Source organism: Dermacentor andersoni, chromosome 1 (assembly GCF_023375885.2).
Source record: "Dermacentor andersoni chromosome 1, qqDerAnde1_hic_scaffold, whole genome shotgun sequence".
NCBI classification, from domain to species: domain Eukaryota; kingdom Metazoa; phylum Arthropoda; class Arachnida; order Ixodida; family Ixodidae; genus Dermacentor; species Dermacentor andersoni.
This window is the reverse complement of record NC_092814.1, coordinates 241,068,968-241,084,018: the sequence shown is the minus strand read 5'-3', so window position 1 is coordinate 241,084,018 and position 15,051 is coordinate 241,068,968. Positions and strand designations below refer to the sequence as shown.

The following is a 15,051-nucleotide window of genomic DNA, read 5'->3' as shown; positions in this document are numbered from 1 at the left end:
GTACTGTTACCGTGTGCAACCACTGCAGCAGGCCCGCAGAAAGTCTGGAGTAGCTTGCTTCATGGCTGACACCTGTGAACTATCCAGCAAATATTGCATTTATGTGCCTGAAACCGTTGAAGTGAGCCAGCCCGCAGTAGCCCTCCTACTAACTTCCTTTGTACCTCCACCCTTGCCGAGGGCTTTTTTATTTATTTATTTATTTTCAAATACTGCAGCCCTATTCAGGGCTAATGCAGGAGTGGAGTACAACAATACGCAAGAAACAACAACAAAAAAGAAGGCAGTTGAACATAATAGATAAAACAAGGAACAGCAATCTTATCACACTGGTGCTTCTACAAAATTGGTAAGTGCCAATTCACAAAAAGAACCGGGCAACTTGTTCCAACAGTCAACAACTCTAGGGAAATAACTGTGTTTGAATGTGTTAGTGCACGCAAAGAAGGGCTTTAGGTTGAGGGTGTGACAGCGTCTAGTTGGAAGAGCACTGGCATGCGAGATGTAATCAGCGGATAGTCGACAAGATGAGTGAATAATTGAATGGAATAGTTTCATGGAATGTATATGCTGCCTTGTGCATAGAAGAGATAAATTCAAGGAATTCATTTCCGGATGAGGCCGAAAAATCAAGATCGTAGCGATGACAAATGAAACTAACAACCTTCCTTTGCACCGATTCAACTTTGTTAATGTCGCAAATTTATTATACGGGTTCCAGATGCATGAAGCATACTTAATACAGGACCAATGAGTGTTTTATACATAAGTAATTTAGTGTGTTTTGGCGATTTAGATAATGTTCGTCTCAAGTAACCTAATTTTCTTAGTGCTATAGATGTAATGTGATCAATATGCTGGGCCCATTGCACGTTGTGTGTGAAGATAACACCAAGGTATTTGTACACCTGTGCCCGGGGTACTATTGTGAACTAGCTGTGAAGGAAAATGGCTGCTTGTAAATGACACTACTATGGTTTTTTGAAAGTTAATGCACATTTGCCAGTCCATACACCAGTGCAAAATCTGTTGAAGGAATACTGAAGTAAGGCGTGATCACTAAGAGCAGAAATTAGCTGGTATAGCATGCAGTCGTCAGCATAAAGACGGACTTTTGACTTAATGTTGTTAGGAAGGTGATTTATAAATATTAAAAATACCAAGGGTCCCAGAACAGAGCCTTGTAGAACACCTGATGTTGCATTTACAGTTGAGGATGAAGTGGAATTAAGTGAAACGAATTGAGAGCGAGAGTTAAGAAAGCTAGCTGTCCAGTCAATCAGTTGAGGATTATTTAAAATTATGTTTAGTTTACTTAGTAGCTTGTTGTGTATAACCGTGTCAAAAGCTTTGTAAAAGTCTACAAATAACATCAATTTGATTGCCAATATCAAGCTATCTAGTAATGTCCTGAAAATTCCACCAGTTTTGTTGTGCTGAAACAATGACGAAATCCATGTCGTATGTTAGAGAAAATTTTATTCGATTCAAGGTATTCTGTTATATGCTTGTGTATGATATGTTCTAGTAGCTTTCCGGAATTGGAAGTAGGTAAGTGATATAGGTCTATAGTTAGAAAAAAATTGCTTTTCACCAGATTTATGCAGAGGTAGGACCTTGGCTAGCTTCCAAGACTGGGGGACGATGCCTGAAGTCAAGGATTTGTGAAAGATGACCGCCAAATAATTTGAACACCAGAGAGAGTTCTTTTACTGGGAGAGGTGCATCTGCAAAATATTAGCTCAACAGAAATGATATCATCACTACGCCAAAGTGTCAATGTTTGCTCTGGTGACATTTACCAGAACTTGTGGATGCATAGTGCATTTGCTCTATAAATGGATGATCATACAGCAGCTGTTTGTGTCTATATATGACCACTGAACTAGTCTCGAGTAATTTCATTAATGGCTAATGTAGTTGTGACATCTTTAGCATAACTCGTGTTTGTGTGTGTAACTACTGAATATGGCCTAAGGAAAGGCTCTGGCAACATCAAGTGGCTAACACATCTGAACTGTTCAGCAAATTTTGCGTTGATGTGCCTGTGACCATGGAAGCAAGCTCACAGCAAGCCTCGTGATAACTACCGCAGCAGCCCCACTCCGAATTCTTGAATTTTTTTGCTACCCAAAGTGCATTTGTAAACAGTTTAATTCATGCGCACTTTTACTAACCATGGTGCATCAAAAATAACTCCTAATGGCTGAGCTTGTGCAATGAAATTATTGAGTTTTATTTATTTGCATTGGTGCACTTTACTGAAAACTGCTGAGTGCATTTGAGAGTTCAACTCGTGATCTTCCTGCAACTGTTTTATTGAAATAAATGCTCGATTTTTAATGAGATTGACAAAAGATTCAGAAGCCTGCAGAACTTAGTTCTGTAGCTTCGTTCCTGTTAGCACAAAAAAGTATTGCTTGCATGTGCATATGTTTTGAATTATAGTATATGAAGTTGTATGTAATGTATTAGCTTACCATAGCAAGGAATTATGTGCACAATGCTTAGCTACACTGCAGCCTTCTTTACCATGCTTTGAGATGTAGTGGGCTGATGTCCTGGCCCATTTTCTCATACTTCAGCTTTTGCATGACAAAAGTGTTTAGTTGCCTTATTGGACGGCTGGGATGGATCTTCAAGAGCCATGTAATTCTTTTTCATCATTGCGCCACAAGCCAACAGAAAAGCAAGTCAAACTTGCTTTGTTAATGGTATGTAAAATGCAGCAGGCCTGCTGCACTGCTAGGGCGCATTATGAGGAACGTCCCTACTACGTTAATTTATAATCATTAAGGACGTCTTGTGGATATCCTAAATCCACAACCAAATGTCCCAGAAGCGTCCTACATCCTGACAAAAATGTCCTTAGGGCGTACTCTGGATTATGCTATAAAAATAGTCCATATTTAAGCATCTCTTGGACGTCCGAATATCCCATTATGACGTTCGTGGGACGTTTCTATTAACGCCAATTCGAGTGCATGGCACGATCCCATGCATCCAAGAATTATCCACAGGATTCTTGGGTATGTCCTAGGGAGATTCGAATGTCCCGTTTTGGATCTCTGCTCGACATCTGTAGGACGTTGATAGTCCAATGGGTTATGCCTCCTATTAGTTACACCAAACGAGTCTGTCAACTAGAGGTGGTGCGATCAGTCAAACGTGGCTTGTAAACTTGGCGCAGGGGGACAGCCTTTCAATAAATTATTACCAGAACAAGTCATGCACTACAGCGAGGGCCGAGCCGTCGGCGTGGCTTAGGGGGACTGGGAGGACAAATGTATATGCCAGAAAGCAGTGCAAAGCTAACGGATTATTTCTTAAGCCTTCAAAAATCAGTAGGCTGCTTTGATCATACACGAACCTAGCCGCATCATTGGAATCCGTTCAAAACCGAGCCGCCCGCTTCATCACTTCACATTATTCACGGTACACTAGTGTCACTTCTTTGAAACAAACGATAGGTCTGCCAACACTGAAGTCTCGCCGCATCATATCACGTCTTTGCTTGCTGCACTCTTTTTTTTACAATCCACGCTCAAGGCACCACCTTCTTAAACCACCATTACGAACTTCCTCTCGCATAAGTCACAGCTCTGCCATAGCACGTTTACCCAGCCGCTCATCTGCCATGACCACTTCCTTCTTTCCTGATGCAATCGTTTATTGGAATGCGCTCCCTGACAACTTCGTTACCTGTACTGACCGCAAAAAATTTCGTGAATACCTAACAAATCACTTTGAATAACTTTCTGTTCCCAGTGTACATCGTTCATGAACCCATCATAAACCTATCGGAATAGTCTACCCTTGTCAACCCTTCCACCTAGTCTTTTTCTTTTGTTTCTTTTATTGCTAATGTATTGCCGTGTTACTTCTTTCAATTCGAATTTTTAGAGCGCAGCTCTTTGGCGTCCGTTCCTGGGTTTCGCGTCGTCGTCGGCGTTGTCGTCGGCCTCGTAACCAGCTCCGCCCCCCTTTCATCCCCCCAGCGCTAGCAGCGACCGACTGATACCGCTGGATGCCGCTGACGCCGCTAGAGAGTCAAGATAACGTGACTGCATAGAACACCGTCGCCGCCATGCAGAAAGAGGAGGAAAGGGTCCCCCCCCCCCCCCCCCTGTTCTTGTGTGGCGGATAGGGTGCTCTTCAGTTGCCGACGCGCCGGTTATTTCACGTAGGCCCCGGCACGTCGACGAATACGTGACCACCTTCCCACGGCTAGACCTGGTTCTTAGCGCTGCGGAAGCGAGGGTATCTTATTGTTTGTGTCGGCATCGGCGGCGTTGTCCCTGAAACCAACTCCGCAGCTGGGGTTGACTCACTATCGGCGTCAGCGGCATCAGTCAGTCGCTGCTATCTCTTCCCTCCTCCCTTTCTCGTGTTGTCCGCTTGCTGCGCGCGCTTCTGCCCCCATCGTTTGCCGCTGGGTGTACACGCCGCCCCCCTCCCCCCTCTTCCTGCGAGTCTCCGGTTGTCAAAGCGCCGGCTCGAACTTAATTCCTTTCTTCGCTCCTCCTCCAATGCAACCCCTGTGCGGTGGCAATCAGAGAGCCAGATCGGTGGCGGCGGATCTGTATATGTGCACCGCCCGAGCCGAAATTGCCGCTGCCGTTCGCCACTGCGAAATTATCTGCCAGTTCATTCTGAGCCATGAGCGAGACGACCGATGGGACTTTAATGTTGACATAAAGACAAACAGCAATTTCCTAACACTTATGCGGGAGAACATCCCGTTCCTCTCGCTCGTAACGCGTCCCACGGCTGTGACAACCTCGCGAGGCACTTGTATAGATCTCGTCTTTGAGAATCAAGCATTGGTGTACCAAGTCGAACATATATCAGTCTATTTCTCCGACCACAAAGCTTCCTTCATGACTGTCAAGAACTGTTAGTGGAGTCTTTGTTAAAGGAATACGTGTGAAAAATAAAAAAAAAAATTCTGTGATAGCGCATACATGTGTTGCTCGATTTCTTTGCCTCAATCTATCGAAAAGGTGAAACAGCTTATTTGCTGCGCTCAAATTTCGCATTAGGAAGTAACGTAATCGTCGGTAATTTTTTTTTCTTTGATTGTTTAAAGTCGTACAAAATCAGCGATCTGTTATTTTTCTTTTTTTCGGTGTTTTGCAAGAAACCACTCTTACACGTGTTTGTATTGCCCCCCCTTGTGTAATGCCTTCGGGCCTTCAAGGTGATAATAAATGAAATGAAATGAACCCTCTATATATGCACGCGCTCGTTCGTGTTGTTTCGGCACACTGTTCACACTTTGATCGTAGACGGCTTCTTTCAACGGCTTCGATAAGACACCCCCCACCACACTTGCTGGCATGCACAGCGCGAATCTAACATGCATTCCGCGTCAACAGCTTTGCGAGACCTGCAAAACTGGTTGCAGTGTTACCGTAGAGTAAAAGGTCACTTTAGAATGTGCATTCCACAAGGTTTCCAATATATTTTTAAAATTACTCTGCAAAAAATGTGCACCCTCTTTCAGAGTTTTCAAGTGTACGCGGAAACCACGCATTGCCTGCGAAGCGAGCAAATCCCAGAAAAAAAAAAAAAAGACGTTGATATTATCGCTGCTTTGCTGCTGAAATTTTGCAGCAAGGGCACATTTTATGCTTGGAATCGTTTAGTATAACACTTGGCATTGCTATTAAAAAAAAAAAGTGGGAATTTGGCTCTACTGTAACTTATTAGCCTAATTTAACCTATAGAGTTAGGCTACAAGTAGCTTTAGTCTGCGCCAATCTCGAATGCCATGCGTTGCCACCCTGCGCGATAACCGCTGTGATTTAAATATCATGCACTGGCTCAAACGTAGGAAATTCGTAGCTTTTCTTGACAAACCAGGCAAGTAGCCGTTTCAAGTACATATACTATCAAGTATACTATCTCGACTATAAAATACAATCTTGCTACAAAATTAAGCAAGAAGAGAGCAGTGGTAAGCGCTAAATGATTTCCAAATGCACGCCCTAACGAAGGCCCTTCAGTAATATAAACTGATCGCAAAGGCTATGCTTTTGCTTGCTGCGTGCGCCGGAAGCGATTGCAGAAGCCGGAACTGGGTCATAGAGTTCTCGATATTCGGTTTTAGATGGAAGTGGTTTTGAATGGCGGCGTCGCAAACGATCGCAGCACTCCTGCCGTTGCCAACTCCTGACTGCCTCGTCAGCGGCATCACCTCCTGGCGGTTGAATAGGTCGGTCTTCCCGTGAAGCGCAGCGGTATTTGCCGTTGTTTTATCGTTCTTGCCGCCATTGTTCAACGCAGGTGTGTTTTATGTTGTTTTACTTGTCGGTTTTTCACTTTAACTTGACATGCAAGTGTGATTTCGGTTAACTATTGCGTGCTGGTTGAAGAGACATTCGAATCCTCAGCCAACAAGCAATGGAGACCACGTTAAGTGCCGGTATTCATCGTGCAGGAGCCGGTGATCGTTAAGCCTAGCGCATCTGACTGCACGCATGCTCTTGTTCTAAATTCCACATCAGCTTGCTACAGGTTGGGAGCTTTAGCTTGCTGAGCATGATGTGATGCGTTATGTCGTTTGTTTTTCGCTGTTGTGTGATTTACGTTGGTGCGTTACTTGACGCTTCTTTCTGTCGCTTCTTTGTTCGTGTTGCGATCGGCATAAATGGCGATAGCGGGAGACTCTTTAATCGACGCTCGCGTGGGTGAAGACTTGAAGATGAACACATGTTAGCATGCTTGTGTTTCGTTGCATAAGTGATATTTCTTTTATCCGGTGAACACGTATGCGTTGGGGTATTGCACCTTTTTTCAAATCACCGGCGATAGTAACGTTAATTTTGTTCGTTTGCGTGCGCGCTCGCGGCATCGTTCTGCTGATTGCTTGTATGTGTTGACTGCTGAGTGGCAGCGGCCTTATAGATTCCATGGAATTGTGCTAGGCTGGTGTACGCGCTTCGTGTAATCCTAAAAGGAAGTGGTGAGCTACTCCGTTTCACAGGTGTTCGGTGGCCTCGCGCGCGCGCTGCAAGTAGCTCATCGGGGTTACAAACAGTGCAAATTAAGAATTTACTGATTTCTTGCAGAACAAAATGACAACTCCTGTGGACGACGAAGGGTTTGTTCTGCGCATTCGGGGCCTGCCGTGGTCAACCACCAAAGAAGAGATCTTGAACTTCTTTACATCAAAGGGTAAGCGTTTTAGTTATATTTTCTGGAAGTAGTGATGTTGCGCAGAAGACGCTACTGACGGCATGATAGGTAAAATTGTTAAGAGTGCAAGCGTTGCCTTGACACCGTGAAGCATCTTGCTGTAATATTTGTCTTCAAACTTCTAATGTGTACTCTGAACTATACCGTAATAAAGAGCGTGTTTAAAATGAATTTTAAGCATTTGATGTGATGCCATTGCAAAAGATCCTTGTTAAGTTTTCTTTTTATATATAGCTGTGAGTGCACTTTCAGTGACCCATTTGTTGTGCTATTAGCATTAAGGGTGATGGTTTGTCCTCATATAAGCGCTTGTCTTCGTCTTGCGTCCCTTGTCCCTGCTTCGCGCTGTATTACACAATCTTAAATTAGCATGAAGGCATTTTTACATGTACACTTTGCACAAGCTGATTACTGCAGCTTCTGTTTGAATGCTATGTTACATGTCTGCTTCTTGTGCAGAATGCCACATCAAAGGAGGCATTAATGGAGTGCACATGACGCTATCAAGAGAAGGCAGGCCAAGTGGGGAAGCATATATTGAGCTGGAAAGTGAACAAGACATGGAGATAGGCCTGCAGCGTCACAATGAGCACATTGGCCACAGGTACATTGAAGGTGAGCACATTTACATTTTTTTGGAATTGTGGCTTTGTGAACTTGTATGTTGTATTGTAATGCTGGTTCACAATATAAAACAGGAGCTCATGAGATTGTGGCAACAGCTCACATTTCTATTGCTTATGTCACTGGAAGTTGAAAGGTGACCATGTGTTAAGATGTCACCAGTGTTAAGGAAACACAATGTGGAAGGATCCAAACTTCAGTCTAAGCCACTTTAAACGAGGCACTTAACCTTCAATTGAAAATGTAATCCACTGCACAGCCACAGACGTAAGACCCATTTCGCAGTCTTGTGGCACTTGAGCAGAGGCAACAGTTGGTGCCAGCCAAACGGGCGCATTATGTTGCAAATAGACATGCTTCTGCAGCTCATGCCTGTATGTTGAAGAGTGGCGTCTGGTCAACATGCCTTATAGCTTCCAGAGCCACACTAGCAAGCTGTAGTCTTGTCATATAGTATGTGTTATTGGTTGGAATGCCAAAGAAAAGCCACCACGCTGCTGGCAGCATCTTTTGACTCTCTGCTCAACAATGAATCCGAAATGAACTTGTGTTCCATTGGCATTCTGATCTTAACATAAAAGAAAGTAAATATTCAGAAGGATCATGTTGCTACAATTGCCTTTTGATTAGTGGCTAAGCAGAGCCTAGTCTGTTGCAAAAGTAGTTCTGCCTGCTGTGGTTGAACTAAGCAACTCAAGGTTCCTCTGTCTGTGCTGCTGCTGATGTCTTTAGTATTCTGTAAACCGTACATATGTGTAAAAGCTTTAGAACAGCAAGATGAAGGTACCATCGAGGTAGTGAATGAAACCGTAACTAGGCTGATTTCAGAAGTAGCCAGTGACTTGGGAGGTAAGAAAGACACCAGGGAAACCAGTAGGTAAGCTCTCCCAAGGAACAAGACCTGATAATAAAACGAAAAAGCATGAAACTGTATAACTCAAGAGATCAGATAGAATTTGCTGAGCTGTCCAAACCATTCAAGAAGAAAGCAATATCCGAAATTATAATGTGAGAAAGATTGAAGGAACACTAAAAAATGGCCACAGCATGAAGTTGGTGAGAAGAAAACATTGCATAGGACAGGGTATGATGTATGCAGTGAAAGATGAGCAGGGCAGTGTCATCAGCAATTTCAATGGCACAGTAATAGCAGAATTCTATACTGACCTGTACAGTACCTAGAGCAGTCACGCAGCCTTTATTGGAGGTAGTGAACAGTATGAAGAGGCTTCTCCTATAACTAGCGATGCCAACATACTAATCATAAGAAGGGAGGCGTTTAAGAATTGAATAATTATAGGACGTTGCTCATGTACTTCAGTTGGCTCCTAGTGCAGCTAGTAGCAACTGCGTTACTGACATTTCTAGATTGTGCTAGCTATGCATCATATTTTTCAACTTTAATTAGAATTTTTTTTTTTTTTTTAAACCTTGAATTTAAGTAGTCCCTAGAGTTTGGTATATGAATATTTGAAAAAAATAATTGGCCTAGATTCAAATAGATACGGTACATTGCAAAACTTGGTACAGCGGATATAGTTAAAGCCTGATTTAGCAGGTATTCATGTGATGTCATTCACTAGGTGCAGGCTCACAACTGCATGCAGGTTCTGCTGCTGTTACGACGTGCATTACTTCCTGCTTTTTGTGAAATATGTGAAATATCAGGCTGTACTTTGCCTGCTTTCTGCCTCAACAGTATGTTACTCAGGAGGGTAGCCCGAGCCCTGAGAATGGCTGCATAGAGGCACTTTGTGAAACAAATTACAAAATGGAACATTGTTGTTACCAAACAGGTTAACATGCACACATCTGTCGTTTGACAATTGCACATTGTGGTGCAGCTGTTTTGGGGAGGCTCATGGGACTATTTTATCAGGAGACACACATCAGCGAAATAAAATTTTGAGCAACCTTAGTGGCAGTGTAGCATGATCGATACCGGATTTGAAGCAATGTCAAATGCCTGCCACTCGTGGTGTCCTGCTTAAGGTACTTGTGCTGTAGATTATAAACTAAGTTGTTAAATACTAAACTGCTTACTAAGCAGTGGACAGTAAAAAAAAGTGCAGGTTCTATAGGTTAACTGCAGAGCATTTTTGAGTGGTAAACAACTTTTTACTACATAAGGATTTCATTGAGATTAAGAGTCCATCTTGTAATATGCGTGCATTGTCAGTGGAGTCCGCAAAGCAGTATGGGAAGTCGGAGCACCGGCCATGGAGAGACCGGTGCTGTGATTTCTGAAACGCCTCTGCTTGTGGTTGGCAAAAGACATTCTGAGAGAAGGGAGCACCAGGCTGTGTGCGACTCGCATGTTGCAGGCAAAGCGAACTGAGTCTGGCGGCTGAGGTGGCTGGTACAGTGAAACCTCGTTAAACCGTAGTTGTCTAGAGCTCGGGAAAACTACTTACTAAACGGTAGTACTGTTTAACCGAACTAGCATGAGATCGCCCACTTACCTGTCGAAAACGGAACTCGGAGAGAGTGCGATGAAAGGGAAAAAAAAACATGCAGTATTTATTCAGTTTGCGCGACAAAAGTGTTATTTTCGTTTGATGCCGCGGCGGCCTAGCATGACGACAGCGGCCTTAAGGGGGTACACGGGTCTTGGAGACGAAAACATCACTAAAAAGTCTATGTTTCAGTTTTGTTATTTTCGCAATCTAGACGTCATCACGCGCTTGTCGACAAAAAATTAACGCGAAATAACGCGTTCTTGGGCAAAAGAACGCCGTATTTATCACGCGAGACGCTCATTTTCATCTGCAAGACGCACCGAAAACGCCCCATCTTGCGCCGCTCACAGTTTCGAAACCGATCAACAGAGCGCCGCCATTTTGGTCTCGTTCGAAAGCGTGTGCTTCCCGCTCCCTTTCCCGCCGAAAACGGGCATTCAAGGTTGCTTCAGGAGGGAGCAACCAGGCAACAACGAGAGAGACAATCCCGCCATTCTGTTGGTCTGCGACCATCACGTGACTAAATAGCGCCTTCTGATTGGAGCGCGGGAACGCCGGGCGTCCACGCCGGCGACGCCATTTTGCCTGAACGCCATTTGCCTGACGCCATTTTGCCTGAGTGCTCAGCGTGAACGTGATCAGTCAAGATGCCAAACCGTGCACGGAAATTCCGTACAGTGCATAAATTTGGGAAGCGTAGAAGAAAGCGCGCGGTGCAGCGAAAAGATGCATCGGAACTACCAGTGACGTCTGACGACCTTATTGGACTGGCGGACTTGCAGACGCCGCGGAACAGCGGTGTAACCGAGGAGTTGGGTGCAGCACAACGGGAAGAGGCGATCATGACGGCTGACGGCATTAGCGCTCGGCCTGTGCTATGGAAAACGTTGGTGCCGCTCGCGATGTCGACGGCGGACCATGAACATATAGCGGACACCCCTGATTGCGGAGCGGCGGTCGTCACGGGCGCGTGTGCTACGGAGATGTGCACTCGGCCGGAACGCGCGAGAATCGACACGGCGTATCTCACAGCGGTGGAGCGAGATCAGATTGAGCAACAAGCACTGGAAAAAATAGCGGAACTCTCCTCAGTTTCAGCGACGGAGCGCAAGGTGAAGTGCCTAACAAGCGAGCCTCGCCTGGAAAGTGCGTCGACAAAAACGTACACCATCGTCGACCTCGACATGGTGAACTGTTTACTAAAAGTTGCTGGTTGCCGAGTGTGCCGCGGAGCGGTGACTATCGAGCGGGACTCGCGGGAGTACGGCATTGCCGTGAAGCTGAGAGTTCTGTGCAGCAACTGCGGCGAAATTGACACGAAATGGAGCTCGCAACGAGTTGGTGGCACTGCCAACTGCAATCCTTTCGAGATCAATGTTCTCGCGGCGCGTGCCGTACAGAGCACGGGAAACGGGCAGACGGTGCTTAACGATATTTTTGCCGCTATCAGGGTTTCGCACAGAGGCCTTCACAACAAGACCTATCAGCACTATTTGAAATCAAAACTAAATCCAGCTGCAACAAGTGCCCGCACTGAGAATATGGCTAAGTGTGCCACTTCGGTGAAGAATGTATACCGAAGCCTGAATTTTGGAAAGGCAGGTAATATTGCAGTTTCTTTTGATGGCACTTGGCACACTCGGGGACATTCATCTCACATAAGAGTGGCCACAGTGATAGAGCTTTTTTCAGGCTATGTTTTGGACTATGTTGTCCTTTCGAATTTCTGCCTTGGCTGTGAGCTTGGCCCGAAACCAGGAACCCCAGATTATGCTCACTGGAAGTCTCAGCATTCATGCCAAAAGAACGTCTTCCAAGGCAGGCCAGATGGAGGTGGAGGCAGCGCTAATTTTATTTCAGCGCTCGCTTTCCCTTCATGGCCTGAGGTACACAACCATGCTCTCCGATGGTGACAGCAGATCATACAGTGCCATTGATGAAGCAAAAGTCTACGGCTTCATACCTGTGGAAAAGGAAGACTGCGCAAACCACGTGCAGAAACGCATGGGAACGGCACTGCGGAATCTTGTGCAGAAGCAGAAAGGGGAAAATGGTGAGCGCATCAGTGGTAAGGGCCGCCTGACAGGAGACCTCATAAATAAGCTGACAAGTTATGGTTGGGCGCTCAAATCACATTCGGGAAATGTGGATGAGATGCACACAGCAGTGTGGGCTACATATTACCACGTAACCTCAACTGATGAGAAGCCCAACCATAGCTTTTGTCCCCACGGCCTTTATTCATGGTGCAAATATAATGCAGCCATTGCAAAGAATGAGCCCCCCCCCCAAAAAGCAGATACAATCTGCCATATGCTGTAAGCAATGCACTGCGGCCAGTGTATGAGCGCCTCTCTGATAAGAAGCTCTTGCAGAGGTGTCAGAGAGTGAAGACGCAAAATGCCAATGAATCGCTGCACTCGATCATTTGGAGCCTGGCGCCAAAAGAAAAGAAAGCATCACTGTTTGCTGTTGAGGCTGCCGTGGCAGAAGCTGTTATGCGGTTCGACCTCGGAAGCCACCAGTCTAGCTCGCACATACTCAGTGAGCTGCACGTGCAACAAACTTGCGCAGGCAGTAGGCGAGCATCCGAGAAAGACAGCCGCCGTGTGGCCAACGCAGACAGAAAGCGCACATCATCGGCAGCATTCCAGGAAGCCATCAAGAAGAGACACAAAGAAAAGCCTGCTTAGGACTATTCTCCAGGAGCATTCTGATTCATTGTAGTGGTGAATTCTATGATTTTGTCCCATAAAAAGTATTTTTCACATTGCTAAATGTTTTTTGCGTTTTTCTCGGATGATTTTCGCACGTGTGAAGATTTGGGATGTGCACTGTGTCTCTGTTAGTTCTTCGATTTGCACGATTCTTTTTTTTCCTGAAAGCTAAACAGTCGGAGAGTGCAAGAAAACTATAATATAGTATGCTAGTGCAATGCAACTTTTTCAAATCTTGCAAGAAGTAACAACAAAAAATTTTCTTCCAAAGTTGCTAATTCAAATTTGGACAACTTTGGCTAATATGTAGATAGAGATACAAAACTTTATATGTGCACTCTTTAAACATTCAGAAACATACCCAGTTAATTTTACGTCTCTCAGTACAATAAATTTCTTGAAAGTCACATGCCAAATTTATAATACTAAAGATTGCATAACTTTTTTTTCATTAAACATAGAAAAAAACTGATTACATATTTGCAATCAGCTCACTAAACTGAATATAAGCTGTAAGTTTCAACTCTCTAGAGTTAATAACAATAAAGCTCTGCTTGTGCACCAGGTCCCCCCTTAAACTTACTGAAGCTGCGTGCCAGCTTTTCAGCCAGCCCCCTCTTCTCGGCAAACGCTCGCATGGCAGATTCCTCATAGGCGTTACGTATTCTTCGTGCACGCGTGCAGTAGTGCTGCAGAACTCCCGGGGGCGCATTTTCATTGCTGGGTGCCGGAGTTTGGAATAGTTACATTATCGCGCCCCTGTTCTCGTCGCGACGATTGCATTCATTAGGCTGACGTAACGCATAGCTTCTGCCACTGTCGGGCCTGAATCGCCCGTGCTGTCGCTTTCCGTGTCGTCCTTATCACTGTCGCTAGACACTTCGGCAACAACAGATGCAACGATGGCGAAAAGTCAAACCTCGTAGCCGACATGTCTTCGCGGTCGCAGCAGCGCTGCCGAGCAACTTCTTCGCATTCCAAATGCCATAAACCGTAGTCAACAGCAGATCCTTGTCGCGTGCCAGCGCTGACTTCTTCATGTCACGTTCGATAGCACGGACGATGTCTAATTTTTATTCTATGCTGAGCACCTGGAGTCTTTTTTATCCGAGCTTCGGAATGACGCGAGTCCTCGCTTGCACGACGCCATAACGCTCTCTAGCACGGCGTCGAAATGATGCTGATGTTAATGTGGCTTCACGCGCAAACGCACAGGGCGCTTGGAGGCCGTTGTTCCGATCTCTGAGGCTTGTTGTTCTGCCGGGCCGCCCGATGGAGACGACGCACTGCCGTGTTTGCGCGACGAAAGTTGAAACGTTACGTTTTAACCAATGCGTACGCAATAAGCTGGTACGGTTTATGCGGATGCAAAACACATTATGTTCAATGGCCGCTGAGTCGGGGATTTGACTTTATTACTTTTAAAACAAAACTACTGTTTAAGCGGGTACGGTTTAACGAGGTTTCACTGTACTAACTTTCCGCACTGCATTGTGGCTGCCGCTGACAACGCGTGTGTTTCTGGAAAGGTCCATTCCTGCGGTTGTGTTTGAGGCTGCTTTTGGCGTACAATATAAGCGTTAAAAATTTCACATATCATATAGTTGTAACTTTATTAAGTTTAGGCTCTTGTTATAACCTGAGAGGTGGTAAATACAGTTGCCAATCGTTAATTCAAACTTGGCGGTGACCGCCTATAAGTCTGAATTATCTGGAGTTCGAATAAACTGGAAGCATGTTCATGGATTGTTGCGTGCACATATTCTTGCATTCTCTCTGGTCAGTCTGGGTTTTGGGCTGTATCATGCAGTTACTACAAATTAGTGAAAGTACAGTAAAACCTCGTTAAGCGTACCCGCTTAAGAGGGACCTAAGTCTTTGGGACTGAAAACCGGGCCCAAAATTCGAATTTTCAATTATTTTCTGTGTTCCTAATGCGTTTCCGTGCCTAGCTCCGAAATTTGGTTACAAAATACCGCGTAGTTCTTTCATTATCATGATCTAAAGATGCGAATCCGCAAGCGTTGCCCTTTAAATTAGGGACAAATCGC

The 15,051-nt window shown here is 45.0% G+C and overlaps 1 protein-coding gene across 1 annotated transcript in view; it reads left to right on the top strand.

Moving 5' to 3' along the window:
- Window positions 1-6,182: 6,182 nt before the first annotated feature.
- glo (heterogeneous nuclear ribonucleoprotein glorund) overlaps window positions 6,183-15,051 on the top strand; it is a 40,747-nt gene continuing 31,878 nt past the window's right edge. Inside the window, exons 1-3 of the mRNA XM_050195842.3 lie at window positions 6,183-6,288; window positions 7,074-7,179; window positions 7,660-7,815. Of these exons, the coding sequence (XP_050051799.1) occupies window positions 7,080-7,179; window positions 7,660-7,815 (256 nt within the window). The 5' untranslated portion in view covers window positions 6,183-6,288; window positions 7,074-7,079. The remainder of the gene's footprint in view (window positions 6,289-7,073; window positions 7,180-7,659; window positions 7,816-15,051) is intronic.